Below are 15,535 nucleotides of genomic sequence, written 5' to 3'. Positions count from 1 at the left end.
TATATGAGATGAAGGGAGCGATAAAGAGGTGCAGAGAGACACCCCTTCACCCCTAAACCCCCAGGCCTCAAGGAACAATTGCACTGGGAGAGGGTGTGGTGGAAGCAAAAAAACTGGCTAGGGAGGCAAAGAGGGAAACACCAGAAGTAGGAAGGGATCCAGGATTACACAGGGGCAGAGGGAGCCGGGCTGAGAAAGGGTATGGAGGTTGTATTAAAATATGAGGAAATTGTGCATGCTGGTCAAGTAGGATGGATGAGGCATTTAGGAAGATGGCCATGGGGGACCCTGAATTCCAATGATGAGCAATTGCTAGAGAATGAACATTAGGCATTCTTTCAAGAAGTTCAAGGTTGACTATTTAGAGGGGAGGCAAGGTAGAGAGAAGGGGATGGTGAATGGAGCAATGTTTGTCCTGGTGTAGGAGAAGAGGATTGCAGTTAAGAATGGAGGAGGTGGGATTTGGTCTAGAAATGGAGATAAGAGAGAAGGGAGTGAGGATAGAATAAATGAAGGGGTGAGAGCAACCAGATCTCATGTTAGCCTCCTAGAGAAGTAGGAGAAGACTGGGGAACCAAGACCTTGAACTTAGGAGATCACCCATTCAGTGAACACCAGACCTGTTCATGGGCTGGAATCATAGGGAGCTAGGTAAAAGGAGATTAACCTACTTTACTCAAGGCTTGCAGAATTAGAAACCTTGTTGGGGAGGGGGAAGCCCAAGAAATTGTATGTCTAACAAACTCCCTCAGGAGATTCTTTTGAAGCCAGCCTACCCCTATCCCCAAGAAGGCATTCGGAATTGCTAATGTAGTACACACTCCTTGTTCTACACAGAAGGAAACTGAGGCTCCAAGGTATCAAAAACATTCTAAGAGAAGTGGGAACTAGGCCCTAGGTAGGTCCCCCTTCTGGCTCCCAAATCACAGCTCTTTCCCCTACACTGCACTGTTTTATTAAAGACAAAATCGAGCCCTGGCACAACCTGACACTTTTGGGTCCTCAATTGATCAAGGACATAGGGAAATTGTAGGAGGAATTGCCATTCTCAGGACAAGTTCAGCAGAAAGAACAGAGGAAGGCAGGAGAATGAAGCAAAGCTCATTTTCACTCACAAATGCTACGGTTAGAAGGAAAGAAATTGGATGCAGTTGATTTCAGAGTCAACATCTTTCTTGAGGCATTAGCCGATCCATTTTTTCTCTCATGCCCAGTGCTTTTCAGGGGCTCAAATCAGTTGAGAGGCTGGCAGTATGGGGATAAAAGGAAAGGACAAAACATGGATTCTCACCATTCTCCTCACAGTAGCATGATATTCTACCGACTATACCATTGATTTTTTTTTTTTCATTACTGAAATTGGAACTGAATCCGTGTAATTCTCACATCTAACAGCTCACCTCAGAAAGGTCAACCAAATAAGATCAAAGAGAGTTTCCATGTTTGTGGTGAGGCAGAGTGTGAAAAAGAAGATGCCAGCCACATTGAAACAGAGCCGGCTCTAAGTGAGCTGGGCCACTCAGTCCACAGACCAAACCGTCCCTCTGGGCCCAGCCAGGCACTGCAGAGATCTCTGGTTTCACAGATGTAGGATAAAAGCGTAAATCTCAGCGAGTTCTGTAACCAGGTCTCTGTTCTCCCCACTGTGAACAAGTCAGTGAATAAAGGTGCCAACACCCTCTGGTTCTACCTGCCACTAACGTACTGTGGGACCCTGTGTTGCTCAGCAGCCTGGCTGAGGGGGACAGGCATGGAATTTGGACTCAGATGTCATTGCTCCACCATTTCCTGTCATAACTAGGTAGGCAGCATTGGGCAAGATAGGGGACCTCTCTGAGTTTCAGTTTCTTTTCCCAGAATTCTGCCCACATTGACTTAATTCAGCCTAAGTTTACTTGCCACCTAGCATTTGTTCTGAAGTTCAAATGTGATAATAAATGCCAGAGCCTTGTGTACTTTTAGCTGCTTACATTGTACTCATCATTGTCATCATCAACAATAATGATGAGTAGGCTCTCTTTTCCAGAAACAGCAGCTACCTAGGCAGCGGAGGGCTAGGGGTCCATTCTTCCACAGCAGGTGTATATGAGCTCTTGACACATTTTTCCAAAGGCCACGGAGGCCAGAGGACAAGAGCCTGGGCTCTCAGGTAGATAATCCTGGCTCCGAGGTTTGCTCACTCCCCTCCCAGCTAAGTGACCCTCTGCAGCAGGGTTCCCACTGTGAAATGAGGACAGTAATGATGCCGATTATAAAGCATTTTCTGAGATCAAACACGGGATGTACTTTGCGCTTTCCTGGGCATGTAGAAAGTGCTTGGTATAGAGTATCTATTTATTATTGCTGTTGTCATTATCAATAATTTTGAAGCTTCTTGGTAAATTATACATCTTGCCACCTCCCTCCATCAAGATTTATTGATCAGTTGGTGTGGGCAGGGTAGTGTTGGACATTGCCCTTCAAAGCGGAGCCCAGTGGGGAAGGATTAGGGTGAGGTCTTGTCTGTGCTTCACTAAGACCCTCAGATATCGGCAGGTAAGAGCAGTAGCCTGGGGTGATGACTTTGGGCTCTCATAAGGATGATGACATATTTGTTGCTGGGGCACCTCGGAGGAAGTGGAAGGTGGAGGCCTAGTTCAGAACTGGAGTGACTCAAATAATGGTGTTCTTGAGTCTCTGGTTCTCCTCGGTTACCGCATCTTCGCAGACTGTGAAGTCATCTCATCGTTCCTTCCTCTTTATGAACCACATTGGTGCCAACACACTTTGTTCTCTGGTCCCTTTCAACATTTACAAATGAGCCCCACGCTATTTTGCCCTTGGAGCTAAGAACATCTGACTCACGTATGTAATGCTGTTGATTCATTAATTGTAGAGTGCTCTTCTTCATCGTGCTACATGTTAAAAACACATGGGGGTCCCCAAAATTAAAAGGAAGTATGTGAATTCAATAAATGTGTTTTTATACTTTCTTCTTTTTTAACAAAAAATATATATTTTTATTGATTCCAGAGAGGAAAGGAGAGGGAGAAAGAGATGGAAACATCAATGATAAGAGAGAATCAGTGATTGGCTGCATTCAGAACGCCCCCCACTGGGGATTGAGTCCACAATCCAGGCTGGGAATTGAACCGTGACCTCCTGGCTCATAGGTAGACACACAACCACTGAGCCACACCGGCATTTTGAAATTCCAGATCTACCTTAATGCTGCTATGCAAGGTCAGAAAATATGGGTTCTAGTCACTCCCTTTGTAACTCACCACTGTGGAACCTGGCACGAGTGAAACTCTCTACATGTTCGTTTTTCTACTGGTTAAAGAAAGGAATTAGAGAGAGTACTTTCAAATTCCTTCAACTCCAAAACTATTCAGTTTGTGATTTTGGGATCCTTTCGCTATACTTTGGATTTTAAAGACCATACCACCAGAAGGGGGCAGCAGAAGCCAGTGTACCTACCAAGGAAAAGCCCCTTCTCTGAAGGCTGGAAGTTGTCACTTGTCAAACTCTAGGATTATGTTAAGATTGTATCATTGAATGGACTCATTTTAGAACTAAATTTGTTCTAAAAGTAGAGACAGATGAGTCCCAGTGTCTATGAATTTAATGATGAGTCAAAATGGGTAATATGAGTTAGAATGTTTCCACTGAGGAGATAGAGAGCTTTTATTTCCAATTGATTGCTGGCATGAAGCCCACTGGTTATAGAGTTTGTGTTTTCAAATAGGATTTTAATACGCTCTTTTTCTTTTCTCTCAGAGTGGTTGCAATCATGATTTTTTTGAGTCACTAAGAGTTGGGTTCCTTTAATGGTTTGTGTTACTTTGGGCAAATGAGCTAAACTTTTTCAGCCTCAGTTTACACATCTGTAAATGGGATTGGTAAGCATTCAATGAGGTAATTTACATGAAGTGGTTATGGTTATCCCTATCCTAGGCATGCAGTAGTGCTCAAATTGATTATGAGAGGGAGTTTCTAGTAATTTTGAAGCAAATTTTTGCTAATGGGATGGAAACAAGGGTGATGTTCAAAATGGATTTTTAAAAGAATTTGTAAAAATGCAATGCCTTTCCAGAACTGCACATAACGCATAGTTTTTTTAAATACTATACACATATTTCAATAGCATTGCCAATTTTTTAAAAAAATGTGTTTTTATTGATTTGAGAGATAGAGAGAAAGAGAGGGGGAGAGAGAGAGAGAGAGAGAGAGAGAGAGAGAGAGAGAGAGAGAGAGAGAGAGAGAAGAAAGAAATGTTGATCCGCTGCCTCCTATATACCCCCTACTGGGGATTGAGCCTGAAACCCAGCATGTACCCGGACCAGGAATCAAACCTGTGACCTTTTGGTCATGAGATGACACTCAACCAACTGAACCATACCAGCCAGGGAATAGCACATACTTTTATTTGAGTGAGTGAGAGAGTGAATTCTCATCTATAATCTTAGGCGTAACCATCTTGAAGGGTAAGTCTCTCATCACCCTGGGGTCTGCAAGTCTGAAAGTTTTAAGAGTAAAATTGTGCTCAGATGAAACACATTTAATTCCCTAACTCCAAGAGTGTTGTTTTTGCAATAGTAGACTAACTATACCAGGAGTCAGAAAACTTCTTTTGTGAAGGGCCAAATAGTACATATTTTAGGCTTGCAAGCCATACTGTCTCTGTTGCAACTCCTCAGTTCTGCCTTTTTAGTGCAAAAGCAGCCAGGCACACACATAAACAAATGGGTGTCACTGTGCTTCAATTAAACGTTATTGTTAGACACTGAAATTTTAATTGCCTGTGATTTCCCTATGTTCCCCGTCATTATTCTTTTGATTCTTCCTCAATAATTCAAACTTTATAAAAATGATTCTTAGCTCTCAGGATTTGGCCTTCTGCCATAGTGTGCCAACTCTTGAGCTATACCACCCAGATACAGGACAGATTCCTTAGAAAGGGCAGAGGTGAGTCAGTTCTAATAGGGCTCTTCCGGAACATTCACTGATTGATCATTGCCTACCTACTAGATTGTAAGTCCTTTGAAGATAAAATGGTGCTTTTATGCTATAGTTTTACATTTAACTTTATTTTTCATGCTATAAAATCAACACATGCTCATGTAAAAAAATTAAAACACTATAAAGTGAAAGTTCCTTGTATTCCAAACATTGCCCACCCTCCCATTCCACCCCTACCCTACCCCAAGTGACCAAGATAAAGAGATTAATTCCTGTAGCATTTTGAGATATATTTGCTTAAGATCATTCTTCCTCTAACATGGTAACATTTATCATTATTCTTTACAACATTTTCAAGTGTTTTATGAAATTTTTATATTGTTTTAAACTTGCTTTAAAGTTCATTCAACAATTTTGTTCAACAAATTTTAACCACAAAGGCCATTATGGATCATGCATATATTATAGTAGAGGCCTGGTGCACAAAAATCATGCACTGGAGGGGGAGTCCCTCAGCCTGGCCTGTGCCCTCCTGCAGTCCAGGACCCACTCCCCCCAGAGTCAGACATCCATCTCGCAGTCCTGGGCTCTCACAGTCCAGGACCCCTCACAGTCCAGGACCCCTCGCTCCTTACCTCCCGCCTGCAGCGGAAGCGGGAGAGGCTCCCACCACCGCTGCTGCACTCACCCGCCATGAGCCCAGCTTCTGGCTGAGCAGTGCTCCCCCTGTGGGAGCGCACTGACCACCAGGGGCAGCTCCTACATTGAGCGTCTGTCCCCTGGTGGTCAGTGCACTTCATAGCTACCAGTTTGACAAACGATTGGCCGGTTGGCTGGTGGCTTAGGCTTTTCTATATATAGATAGATGTATCTACATCCTGTACATCTTTGCATGTCAGTACTCTTGGACTAGGGAGGTGGTTTGGGACCACCCAAACCGTCTTTGACTGTGGCTTAATGGGTTCCTAACACCTATCTTCAAAGTTTCGCTTAGAAGGTCACTGCAGTACTGCTTCAGAGAAATGACACCCACCCTAAGGTTTTGCTCGTGACTCAGACATCTTAGAGAGTTTCCAGTGATTAACACATGATACATGGGATATTTTACAGTTAAGATTTTTAGATTTGAAAAGATTTCAAAATTTTGCAAAAGTAGTAATAAGAAAAAATGTAATTGCCTATAACACTTCCACTTAAAGTCAGATGCATTTATCCTGTTAGTATTTCTTTTGAGTTTTGAGTTTCATGCTCCTTGTCTTGAGGCCCCTTCTTCCATCTTTAACGCCAGCAATGTAGCATCTTCAAATCTCTCTCTCCCTCTGACCTCTTCTTCCATCATCATGTACCTGACTTTGACATTTTTGCCTACCTCTTAGAAGGGTCTTGATGAATACATTGGGCTCAGTAGCTAGTCCAGGATAAATCTTTCCATTTTAAGATCTTTGGCTTAATCACATTGCAAAGTCTCTTTTGCCATGTAAGGAAACATATTCACAAATTCTGATGATTAGGTTGTGGACACCTTCAGGTGTCATTATTCTGCCTACCATGGTCTCCCAACTGTTTGAGAGACAAATGCCTCATTCTTCTCTAGACCAGATTAATAATGTATTCTGATTAGTAAAAACATTTATTGATAATTTGTTTACACACACCTCCGTATTCATATATATGTTTTGAAATATACTCCTTCCAAATAAATGTTGAAAGGATGGAATTTAAATACATGTAAATAGACACTCTCATTTTCCCCATACCCAGTGGATGGCCTTGTACCGTCATGGTAAGCACCAAGCCCTCTTTGGAGACCACTGTTCTGGATCATCCTTTTTCTAGATTCCATGCAAATCATTGTACTGGACATTCCTTCTTGCATCCTTGCTGCATACCATGCTTTGTACTTGGTACAATTGTGCTTCAGCTCTTGTATAATGAGGTCCTCAAGAACACAGGTGTTAATGTCAATCATACAGGCTCAAGTCCCAGCTCCCCCACCTGCAACCTGTGTGATCTTGATCAAGTTGCTCAACCCTCTGAGCCTCAGTGTTTTCACGGGCAGTATGAGAGTGTCTACCCATAGGGTTGCTCCTGAGGATTATATGTTCATTGGACTATTAGTAACAATATGACATTAGATGACATTCTTTTGAGTTTAATTCTAGGCCCTTCAATAGGGTTTAGTCTTCTTACCTGTGCTCGGCACCTATTTCCTGACTCCTTCTTAGGCTGGTTACCCCCAATTGAAGATCCCTCTCATCTTTTGTATGTCAATTTCCTTTCATTCTATATTAGTTTCCCAGGGCTGCAGTAACAAAGTACCACAAACCAGGTGGCTTAAAACAAAAGGAGCTAATTGTCTCACAGTCCTGGAGGCTAGAAGCCTGAAATCCAGATGTCAGCAGGGCCCTGCTCTCTCTGAAAGCTCAAGAGGCCGACCTTTCCCTTCCTCTCCCAGCCTTTGCTGACCCCTGGAACTCTGGTTTATGGCAGCATCACTCCAACCTCTGCCTCCATTCTCACATGGCCTTCTCTGTGTCTCTCTCTGCCTCCTCTTCTCTTCTTACAAGGACACCAGCCATTGGATTCAGGGCCTAAGTCTAGGATGACTTCATCCAAAGATTCTCAACTAATTACAGCTGCAAAGACCCTATTTCTAAATAAGGTCACAACCTGAGAGATCCTAGAGACATGATCTGGGGCGGGGAGAACAATATTCAAACCACTACAGTTCCCCTCTCACAGAATTGTTTTTCTTACAAGTTTTAGGAGGCTTCTGCCTTTTCCTGACGGTGTTTGTGTCAGAGTTCGGGGCCTTGAGAATGTGGGGCCAGGAGAGCACAGACAACAGACACGAAAATCAATGGTCTTGACTTGTCTAACCCACATCCTGGAGCCCTTCGTGTCACTACTCTTCACAAGGAAGAAAAAAATTACTGATTTGTGTTTCTTGTTGCTAGTTTGTGTGCAACACTGCGGTCCTTGTACTGCTTCCCACTGGGGCTTTTGGTGTTTTTTGAAGGAAAAAAGAAAAGAAAAGAAAAAGTGCTGTTTGGTTATCATTCCGCAGTGTATGTGTTTGCTAGATGCCTCCCCCATTAGATGACTCCAATTTAAAATATAAATTAGCCATGACAAAACTGACCCAGGCTGGCTTTTCTCTGTGATGGTTTCCATTTCAGGCTTATCCATCACAAATGATTGTAGTCTAACAGGATTCTGACAGAAAAGGTGTAGGAGTTTTGAATTCTTACCTGCAGTTTCCAGCTCCAGGGGATAATAGCAGAGAGTACAACAACAATAACTGAGTTGTAGGGTATAAAACATGCCGCGTTCTCCCTTGGAGTTCTGTGCTCCGAGATGTTCAGCAAGTCACTCTCCCTGTCCATAAGCTCTCCTGTAGCAAATTACGAGCCTTATGAAACCGATCACATTTCTCCTTTTGCCTTGCGTGTGAGGAAGCTTGGGGGAAATGATGCTCAGTTTGAGTAATTATTAGCCTAGGTATTTATTCCATTCAGGTCTGTCTTGTGTGGCATTACATTCTGTTCCTATCAGAAGATTGCACTGCACGATGATTTTGCATCTTTTCTGGACATTTTCTCCTGCCCTGCCTCCTATGACACTGCTCTTCTGCCCATTTCTTCATTTCCTCTGCCCAACTGTTAAGCACGGCGTTTCCCAGGACACCTGTTCATCTCTCTCTGGACATGCAGCCCTTGGATTTCTTACGCACTCTGAGGATTTGAATGGCTCCCCAGATACTGATGACTCTCAGAGCAGTATCTCCCGCTCAACCTTGATTCAGATTCAAATCCATTTATTGAGCACCAAGTATGTGTCAGGAAGTGTTGGGGTTCTCTTGCTGAGCAGGCAGAGGGGGACCCTGTCCAAATGGAGCTTAATTCTAATAGCTCTCACTGAACTACGATGTTGGCCGTTGTGCCTCTCCCTCTACCCACCCTCTCCAGCCGCCTGTCCATACTCCATCATTCTCACCCTTGTAATGTTAGGCTTAAATAACCTTCCCTAATGTACTGTAAGTTTTGTGAGAGTAGGGCCATGCCATACTCATCTCAGCGTTCTTAGTGCCTGGAACAGTGCTTAGCACTTAGTAGGATTCTCAGTATATTTTCCTTGTTGAACTCAAAGATCAGTTATATATAAATGGCTCCACATCTCAGCTAAAACTTCACATTCTCATGGACACTTTTCTCAACCCTCCAAACAGGTCAGCCATCCTCATGGTATGGACCTATGATACCTTATATTAATTCTTCCTAGAATTTTGCATAATTATAACTGTTTTACAACTGTTCACATTATTTGTTTAAATTCAGTCTTCTGCACTAAGTTGTAAATTCATTGACAAGGTCAATGGCACAGCTACCATAAGTATTTGGCCTATAATAAATAGTCAATAAATATGTGTTAACTGATAGAGTGATAAACTTTCTTCCTGGATATAAATATTTCCATTGTTGGGGCCTACAGAAAACTTAGACCTGATAGCCTGCTGGCCTAATGCCTCATTCTACCTATCTATAAAATGGGGATGTTCCTGTGGGGTAATGTTGGGTAGCAGGTGAGCTTTAGATAAAGCCATATCAAATGTTCATAAATAAATTGTACCATAAAAGATGATATTAAAAGATTAAACACATCAACTGAAATTCCAGCTCAGCTTTGAAAGCCTATTTCAAAATATGATTATTTCATTGTCGCACAGGAAAAATAGACATTTCCTCTCCTTTTTCCTACCCAGCCCCTGAGACGACAATTCGTGGAGAAAATGAAGTTGAAACAGAACAGGTAAACATTTTTGTGAAGTATTTGAAGTATGTGACTTAGGTTTTGAAAATCTACATCAGGGGTTTGCAGGAATGGATTAGGGAGAGAAACTATATAGAAGCTGCAAAATGCATCGCAAATGTTCTGAAATAGCAAAGGAATTTGTAGACTTGTACTCTCAGCAGAAATAACATAACTATTATGACTTCTATATGCACAGATGCTTTGAAAAGCAAAAAACAAAAAATAAAAATACATGGGAAATCATTGTGTGTTTCTTCCAATTGGCCCAGGATTAGTGACACCCTGCAGAATTGTCACCTGCCACCATTTTTTCCCAAATGAAAAAATATAAGTGAGGAAAGTGGCAGTGCTTTACATTCACAAATCTCAATATGTGGCTCGACAGAAGACAGAGAGATTCTCATATCTGCTTAGATTCTCATGTCTCCATACCATCACACCCCATGTAACCTCTGGGAATCTCCACTGTACAGCTCAGGAGAGAAGGACAGTCAAAATGGCCAGTAATGTCTCATGAACATCATTTTAATCTCATGGGTTCCCTGGCTACACTTTGAGAATCACTGCTATAGGAAATGTGACATTGAGTTCCATTTTTCTCTTTGATCTTGTTGCCTCTAGAAGTCTGATTCATCCATGAGAAGGACTGCACAGGGCCTGGGAGAGCTCAAAGGACTCAGGCAGTGCCCAGCCTAGTGATTTGACAGTGAACACAGCACACAGAACCATTTTTTTTTTAATTTTTATTTTTTTTACCCTCAGATCCCTGTGCCCCACAGCCCATATCTGGTCAATGTTTTGGGTTTTCAGAAAGTAAAGAAAAACTTGTTTTAATATATTTGTGTTGATTTCAGAGAGAGGAAGGGAAAGGGAGAGATAGAAATATATATTGAATATATATATTGACTGCCTCCTGGACGTCCCCTACTGGGGATCAAACTCACATCCACAACCCAGACATGTTCCCTGACCATGTATCAAACTGGTGACCTCCTGTTGCATGGGTTGATGCCCAACCACTGAGCATACCAGCCGGGCTAAAAAATATATATATTTTTTATTTGTAAGGCTGGCTTTGTTTTGATCATGAGACACATGGGGCAAAAGGTGGTGAGATGCAGTGAAGCTCTGGCCGTTGGAGGGTGTGGTTGGGACGGGAAACTCATGTGAGTGCGAATATTCAGAAACAAGTGGCCCAATCATCTTCCCTGTGTTTCACAGTTGAGCGGGGTGGACAGCTCCTTCCTTGCGAAGATCATTGCTCCCTCCCTGGGATTTGTGCTGTGTGCATTGATTGTAGCGCTTCTTCTTCGAGGTAAGGATGGGTGAAGCCCTTTAGAGCTATGGAGACTCCAGGAGGATGTGGGAGCAGATCGATGCTGCTTTCTGCTCCTTTTCTCCATTTCCCAGAGTCCCTTTCTGTCATTGTCCCCATCCTGGTCAAGGAGGTGATGGGTAAAGCCATTCTCCTGAGGATGCTAAAGGCTTCGTGTATCATCTTCCTAATAGAGTTCTGTTTTGGGGGAAATAAGAGAGCACCTTCACTTATTGGACACTTACTCTGTGTCAGTCCTGACTAGACTCTTTTTGTTTTGTTTTTTTTAATCCTCACCCGAGGATATTTTCCCATTGATTTTAGGGAGAGTGGAAGAGAGAGGGAAAGACAGAGAGAAACATGGATGTGAGAGCAACACATCAATTGGTTGCCTTTCTGCACAAGCCCAACCAGGGCCTGGGCCTGGGAGGAGTCTGCAGCCCTAGACTCTTGAAGTGCCTAACACATCCCGCACTCGTGAGTGCCTTAAGTGGAAAGTGCTCTTATTATCAGTGTCTTGGGTGGAGGAAGCCCTGGCCCAGCCTCCCCCTCTGGCTAGGATTGTCCCAGGAAGAAAGCCACGAATGATCCCTGGGCTTCTTATTTGTTCCCTTTAAGCAAGCTTTCTTAACCTGGGGTCCACAGATACAACTTAGGGGACGAGTGAGTCCCTTGAAATCATGTACAAAAGTGCTTGTACATTCTTATTTGCATTTTTAAAGGGGAAGGGTCTATAGCTGTTATTTAAATTCTCCAGCTGGTCCATGACCGTGCCCCCACCTCCCACTACAAAAAGAAGCTTTACAATACTACAGAAAGGAGTCATGAAATAGGTTTATAGTTTTCATGCAAAGGATAGGCATGTGGCACCTGGTCCTGCTATAAAATGGTGGGGGCGGGGGGAAATAATTCTCTAGTCATTAACAGGAACTGTTTCAAGGTAGCAAGTGAGGAGATAAGACTAGTATTCATCTCAGCCTGTTTGAGCAGCACAAGGGACACTTGTGTATTTTGAAACCTGCCCCGTAGTGAACACTGGCAAAGGAAATTTACAGAGGCATGTCACAGTTTTGGATATTCTGGGTGAGCCTCATAAGGAAGTGTTTTAAAACCCAAATGTGTACTTGCATTGTGGGTGGGCAAATGACTCAGGTGTGAAGCAGCTTAACACCATTGCCCACAGCGTTGGAATAACTTTGTAGTTGATGGGCACTGCCTAGGGCCTAACAAAGCAGTCATTTGATCCAGGAAAAGAAATAGCTTTCCAGTCCCCAAATTGTCACCTTTAGACTACCTCTGCTTTTCCTAAGATAGTAGTGGGCTTCCCCAGCATTTCAAATGTCCTAGCACAGCACTCTGCTTATACTGTGGCTTTGTCTTTCCAGGGAAAGTCATGAAAATCAATTGCTTCCAGAAACATACAAGGTAATTCATCTTGCATGACTGATCATTGTAATGATAGAACAAGGTGTTACAAATGATTAGATACTACTCAGTGGTTTAATGACTTATGCTTGTGTTCTGATTAAATACAGGGTTGGAGAGATGTGACATTAGAGGTGAAAAAGAGGTGGGAATTTAGCTCACATTTTCCTCTGCCTTGGTTAACACTGTTACATTGTCCAACATGCAACTGCAAAGGCAGGTTGCATTAATAGAAGTATGCCATGCAAAAGAAAGAAGGTGATATATCACTCTATTCTGTGGTAGAAGTTCTTTGTTCAACTCTGGGCAACTCACTTTAAAAGGACATCGTTAAACCGGAGTTCATGGAGAGGAGAGTGGGCAGTATGAAAAGTGAAAAAACACATCGAATATCATTCCTGGAATATGGCTTCTTCTGCCCAATTACTAGTACACCCTGGGACCCATGGGAGCAAGTGTTTTTGTTTGTTTGTTTGTGTTTAATCGTTTGAAGAGTCTCTAAAAAGGGATTTGGAATATTTGTCCTGTTCTACAACTTTCTGGAAAAGGAATAAAAAGATTTGGTATAAACTGTGATGAAAGCCTTGTCTTCACTTAATAAGTGCATCAATACCACAATATCTGTTAACAAATAAATACTAAGAAGTAGGGGAACTGAGGCTCAGTAAGGTGACTTTCTAAGGTCACAGTTGTAGATTTTGTGTGTGTAAGTAAATGCCTTTAGGTTGTGATCTATATTTTCTAATATAGAAACTTCTAACTTCCCTATTGAAATAGATTGACAAAAACCCTTTATCCCATAGGGCCTCAGTTTGGCCATCTGTGACATGAAAGAGTTGGACTGGATGGGCTCTGAGCCCTTTTAACTCTGACAGCCTCGGTTAGTTGTGTTGTAATTTATCCATTTATTCCTGGTCTTGGGGGTTCGCATTAACAGCCTCTTTTCTCTCTGTAGGCTACACAACGTTGGAGAAAGTAAAAACGTCCTCGATGACCTACAGCATGGGAGAGAAGATGAAGACGGTCTTTTCACACTATAACGTGCCACTTTTTTTTAGAATGGAGGACAGGGGTAGGATGTGTGAATTGTCACAAGTCTTAGAATGTCTGTTTGTTTGCTTTTAAAGCCCCATCTATTCCATTGGTGTCATTGAGCTAGTCTTGCTTTAGTTTCACAAGTGGAAGGCACATGAGAGACCACACCTTCTCTGCCCAGTGCTTTATCTCCTTCCCAGCATCACTGCTAAGTGATCTTGCTCACTATGCTTGAATACTTTCAGTGATGATGAGCTCACTGCCACACCCAGGGGAGCCCATGCAATCTCAGGGCAGTTCTGAGACTTAGAAATCTATAAAGCAAAGTCCAACTCCAGATAGCATCTGCCTGTCAGTCCTCATTGAACTCATGGTGCTCACACAGAACACGTCTAATCTCTCCTCTACGTGGTAGTGTTGCAGAAGACCAAGAAGACCAAGGACGCTTTTGAGGAAGTAGGAGGGACACTGTTTAATAACGTCAGCGGACTCAGGGAACAGCCTTCCAAATCTGATTGAAGGAACACGCATGGGGCCCTCCCTTATATCTCCCTCCCTGTGATCTTTGTCCCACAAGCATGGATTATGCTTCCGGTCCTTTTCTCTCGGGCCTTGCAAGAAGGCCCCCCGGTGTTGGGGGTCTCCAGGCCATATCTGGTGGTCTGGCCTGGTGTCAGAGTTAGGAGCCCTCCCTCTGGGCAGTGTACTGTCCACAGTCCAATGGCCTCTGTAACCGGTTCTGCAAGACCAGTATCTGGGAAGGAGGTAGTGACTTAATTATAGGTTATCAAGAATGTACACTGAGCTTACTGGCTTGGATTCAGATAACTAGCCCTAAATATCAGGGTTACATTGGAATTAGCCCTTTTAGCCTCCTCAGTAGTGCTCCAGGTATACCAGACCCTATGTCTCTGGAAATTACCTTGTTTCTGGGACATGATTTCTGGTCCCTCCCCTCCCTTAGTTGACTTTGCTGCGGATGCATTTGCATCTCTCCTTTTGTGCCCAACTGTCAGCGTTGAGTGCCCCACTCCAGGGATGGTGTGAGCAGCCCTGGGTCTATGCTTCATCAATAATGCAGGAACTGATGTCATCTCCAAAACTCCTTGGTTTTCTATTATTTTCTGTTCACATTTGAGTGTCTTTAGGGGTGACCATGGTGTCACATCTTAATTCTTGCTTGGGGAATTTAATTTTGGGATCAAGAGTCCATCAGAGCAAAATGCAGTGAGTGACGTGGACATTCAACCAGGGCCAACGCATGATCTGACTGTAAGGCAACCCAGATTAAACACAGTTCGTGGAAATGTGCTCCTCAGTAGGAACAGATTTATTTTAAAACTTCCATAACTGCGGCATGAAGGACCCAGGGAGAGAGATGAAAGCAAACGGCTGTTGAATGAATGAATGAATGAATGAATGAATGAAAAGAATGTGTATCTGAATGAGGGAGGCCTCTGGTGGGGCAGAAATGTGGGAAGTCACCAGACCTGGAAGGAATTTCCCTGACATACTGCCTGGTATGTTTAGGGCAATCGCAGAAATAATGCAATAAGCACACAGTCTTCCAAGGAAGCCACCTTTCCTATGTCTACTCTTTTGACATTACTTTTAAGAGAGGAAAAAAAAATCAGTCTCAATTCTTCATTGGTACAGCCTGTAGATTCCTCGCACGGATCCAGCAGCCCCAATGGGCCAGGCATATCATTTTTGCTTTTGGAGCTGAGAAAACAGAAGCAGAGATAGATGAAGGCACTTGCCTGAGGTCACAAAAGTCCAGCCCCCCAGGGACAGAACTGAGCCTTGGCAGGCAGCAAGGACCCCACACACTGGGGGCTCGAAGGAAAGACATGATGCCTGCAGAGGGCGGCATTGACCTGCTTGGTCCCAAATAGATGTTCCTTTACTCAAATCCTGAGCAGCCTGAGGGTTTTGACAGTTCTCCAATTCCCCACCCCTTTATAGTTCAATCTTCCCTGGTCCGCAAATTATTTACTCAGAATCTTA

At 43.2% G+C, this 15,535-nt stretch overlaps 1 protein-coding gene across 1 annotated transcript in view; it reads left to right on the top strand.

Annotated features, from left to right (window-relative positions):
- TIMD4 (T cell immunoglobulin and mucin domain containing 4) overlaps window positions 1–14,636 on the top strand; it is a 37,874-nt gene extending 23,238 nt beyond the window's left edge. Inside the window, exons 5-8 of the mRNA XM_079772442.1 lie at window positions 9,704–9,750; window positions 10,975–11,068; window positions 12,454–12,493; window positions 13,449–14,636. Coding sequence (XP_079628568.1) covers window positions 9,704–9,750; window positions 10,975–11,068; window positions 12,454–12,493; window positions 13,449–13,533 — 266 coding nt within the window. The 3' untranslated portion in view covers window positions 13,534–14,636. The remainder of the gene's footprint in view (window positions 1–9,703; window positions 9,751–10,974; window positions 11,069–12,453; window positions 12,494–13,448) is intronic.
- Window positions 14,637–15,535: the final 899 nt, after the last annotated feature.

This window comes from Cnephaeus nilssonii (genome assembly GCF_951640355.1).
Source record: "Cnephaeus nilssonii genome assembly, chromosome: 5".
NCBI classification, from domain to species: Eukaryota; Metazoa; Chordata; class Mammalia; order Chiroptera; family Vespertilionidae; genus Cnephaeus; species Cnephaeus nilssonii.
Note: the sequence above shows the minus strand (reverse complement) of the source record. Positions and strands in the feature narration are given on the sequence as shown.